Source organism: Octopus bimaculoides, chromosome 6, assembly GCF_001194135.2.
Source record: "Octopus bimaculoides isolate UCB-OBI-ISO-001 chromosome 6, ASM119413v2, whole genome shotgun sequence".
Lineage (NCBI taxonomy): Eukaryota > Metazoa > Mollusca > Cephalopoda > Octopoda > Octopodidae > Octopus > Octopus bimaculoides.
The window spans coordinates 21,301,047-21,303,750 of NC_068986.1; the positions used below are offsets into that span (position 1 = coordinate 21,301,047).

At 39.1% G+C, this 2,704-nt stretch overlaps 1 protein-coding gene across 1 annotated transcript in view; it reads right to left on the reverse strand.

The window, feature by feature from the left end:
• Positions 1-690: 690 nt before the first annotated feature.
• Positions 691-2,704, reverse strand: part of LOC106875141 (eukaryotic translation initiation factor 3 subunit C) — a 31,476-nt gene continuing 29,462 nt past the window's right edge. Inside the window, exons 21-22 of the mRNA XM_014923134.2 lie at positions 1,448-1,618; positions 691-870 (exon numbers count right to left, since the gene is read on the reverse strand). Coding sequence (XP_014778620.1) covers positions 833-870; positions 1,448-1,618 — 209 coding nt within the window. The 3' untranslated portion in view covers positions 691-832. The remainder of the gene's footprint in view (positions 871-1,447; positions 1,619-2,704) is intronic.

The window sequence follows — 2,704 nt, forward strand, 5'->3', positions numbered from 1 at the left end:
AAAGACAGGATGAGGTGGTGAAGTATGACCTTCGAACACTGGGCCTCACAGAACTAATGACAGGAGACCGAGACCTTTGGAGATATGCTGTGATTGAGAAGACCCGGCAACTAAAGTGAGATTGCAGCCATACATGTCCAGCCCAGTTAAGAGTAAACGTGATGCATCAGGCGATATGATATACTTGAGAAGACCTGTTGAGTCAAGTAAAACCAAAATCGTAGCTGTGGCCAGTGCCTCGACTGGCTCCCGTACCAGTGGCATGTAAAAAGCACCATCCAAACATGGCAGATGCCAGTACCCTCTGACTGGTTCCCATGCTGGTGGCACGTAAAAAGCATGATCTGAACATGATTGATGCCAGGACCTCGGGCCGGTGGCATGTAAAAAGCACCATCTGAATATGGCTGATGCCAGAACCCACTGACTGGCTCCCGTGCCGGTGGCACATAAAAAACACTATCCAAACATGATCGATGCCAGGCCTGCCTGACTGGCTCCTGTGCTGGTGGCACGTAAAAAGCACCCATTACACTCTCAATGGTTGGCGTTAGGAAGGGCATCCAACCGTAGAAACCATGCCAGCAGTCAAACCGCCCAACCCATGCCAGCAGTCAAACCGCCCAACCCATGCCAGCATGGAAAACAGATGTTAAATGATGATGATTAAATATAATGAAACAAACTTCATATTTTCTTAAATTCTTTATTTGCTATTTGGATACAGAAACAGAGAGGAGTATAAGCAACTTTTTTTTTTGTTTGTTCTGATATAAAATATCCATGCCGTGTCAAATAAAGCATTTTAACTTCAATTAGAATGCCACGTGGGTTAATAATTACGAGTATTCCTGTTAGGACGGCGACCCACTGCAAAAGAAAGACAATAAAGGTTCATTAATGGTAAGCTATGAAATAACCAACAAGATTTAATAATGCATTACACTGACATGTTAAACTGCTTCTAGTTTTAACCTTCTCAGACCTGGGCCCCTGTGTAACTTTACCCTCCACTGGGGCTCCTAAGCAAAAAAAAAATAAATAAATAAATAGTTGCATCTACAGCTCCAGAGTAACGATTGCAAGCAAACTAACAGACAGAATCAGTAACATCTTTTTCTATGTGCGTTGTTCATTACTGCTTTACTTGGAATTTGGCAGAAGTGTCCCCAAGCTTTGTTTAGAACTTAACTTTAATATACAAAATAAAGGTGTTACTCTAACTTTTAGAGGCTCAGTAACTGAGAGTTTGCTGAACTAACATAAAAGGTCTTCAATTGCATTTTTCTTTAATCGAAGAACAATATTTTAAATTACCTTAATTACAACCATTAATTTATTTATAATCAAATTACAGCGTTATAATACTTTCCACAAATATTCAGACAAATATCTCAAACTAATATGAATGTAAAACAGACAAAAGAATAAAAGGAATTCTACTCACATTTAATTCCCCACTGGTCACGATCCCTCTGCTTCCAGTTATCGCGTTTTTCTCTATCAGTCCAGTTTCCAGAACGGTCATTTCTACCACCCCATTTTGAATCACCACGTTTATTCCATTGGTTGTTGTCTCGTTTATTCCAACGGCCAGCTTGTTGATTGGCATCATAACCTAATAAAAAATTTCGATATTATTATTATTATAACACATAATTATAAAGAGAGTCCATTTTTATAATAATAAAGATAATGAAATTGTTGTGTAGTGTTCAGGTGCACTACAACTCATCAAAGGTGCATGGACAGTACAGAGAATTATGTACAAAAGCCAGGAAAGTGAACAGTGTGTGAGTCATGATATACATGTGTGCATGCGTATGGAGGGGGGGGGGTATCAGGTGTAGTGTTGGTGAATTTCAGGAAGCATGGAGGTTCTAGAAATTCAGAACATTAAATATCTCAGATTACAAGTAGCAAAATATCCAGGAAATATCCAGGAAAAGTCGGGAAAGTAAGCTTCCACAGAAGTGAGTTAATAACCCAGGTTCAATTTAAGGTTCATAGTGATGTGCAACAGCCATTTTGTAAATGGCATGTGTCTGGAAGGGCTTGGCTGCCTCAATATATACACATATACATGTATTATAAATAAATATATATATATGCTTTGCACATGTCTAGCCCAGGCTAACATAGAGAAACAGACACAAAATGATCAAATATACACACGCACACACACACACACACGCACGCACGTATATGCATACACACACATCTTTTATCGTTTTTTTTTTAGTGTCCACTTTTCTATGCTTGTGTGGATCAGAGTTTATTGAAGCAGATTAGCTATGGCCAGATGCCTCTCCTGTTGCCAACCCTTCCCTGCTTCCAAGCAAGGTAATATTTCCCACTGGCCAGACATGTTTCTGCAGAATATCGGAAATAAATGACATTCATTTTCAATAACCACACAATGTCAGGACAAGGAGGAACACACACACACACACATGACGGGTTTATTTCAGTTTCCCTCTACAAGAGCTATAGTGCAAGGAACTTGCCCAAGGTATTACACAATAGGATTGAACCCACAACCATGTAGTTGGGAAGCAAACATCTTAACCACACAACTACACACTGCAAGTATGGAGCCACACCTGCATGCATTTCATATATCATCATCATTTAACATCTGTTTTCCATTCTGGCATGGATTGGACAAATAAATATATATATATATATATATATATATATATAT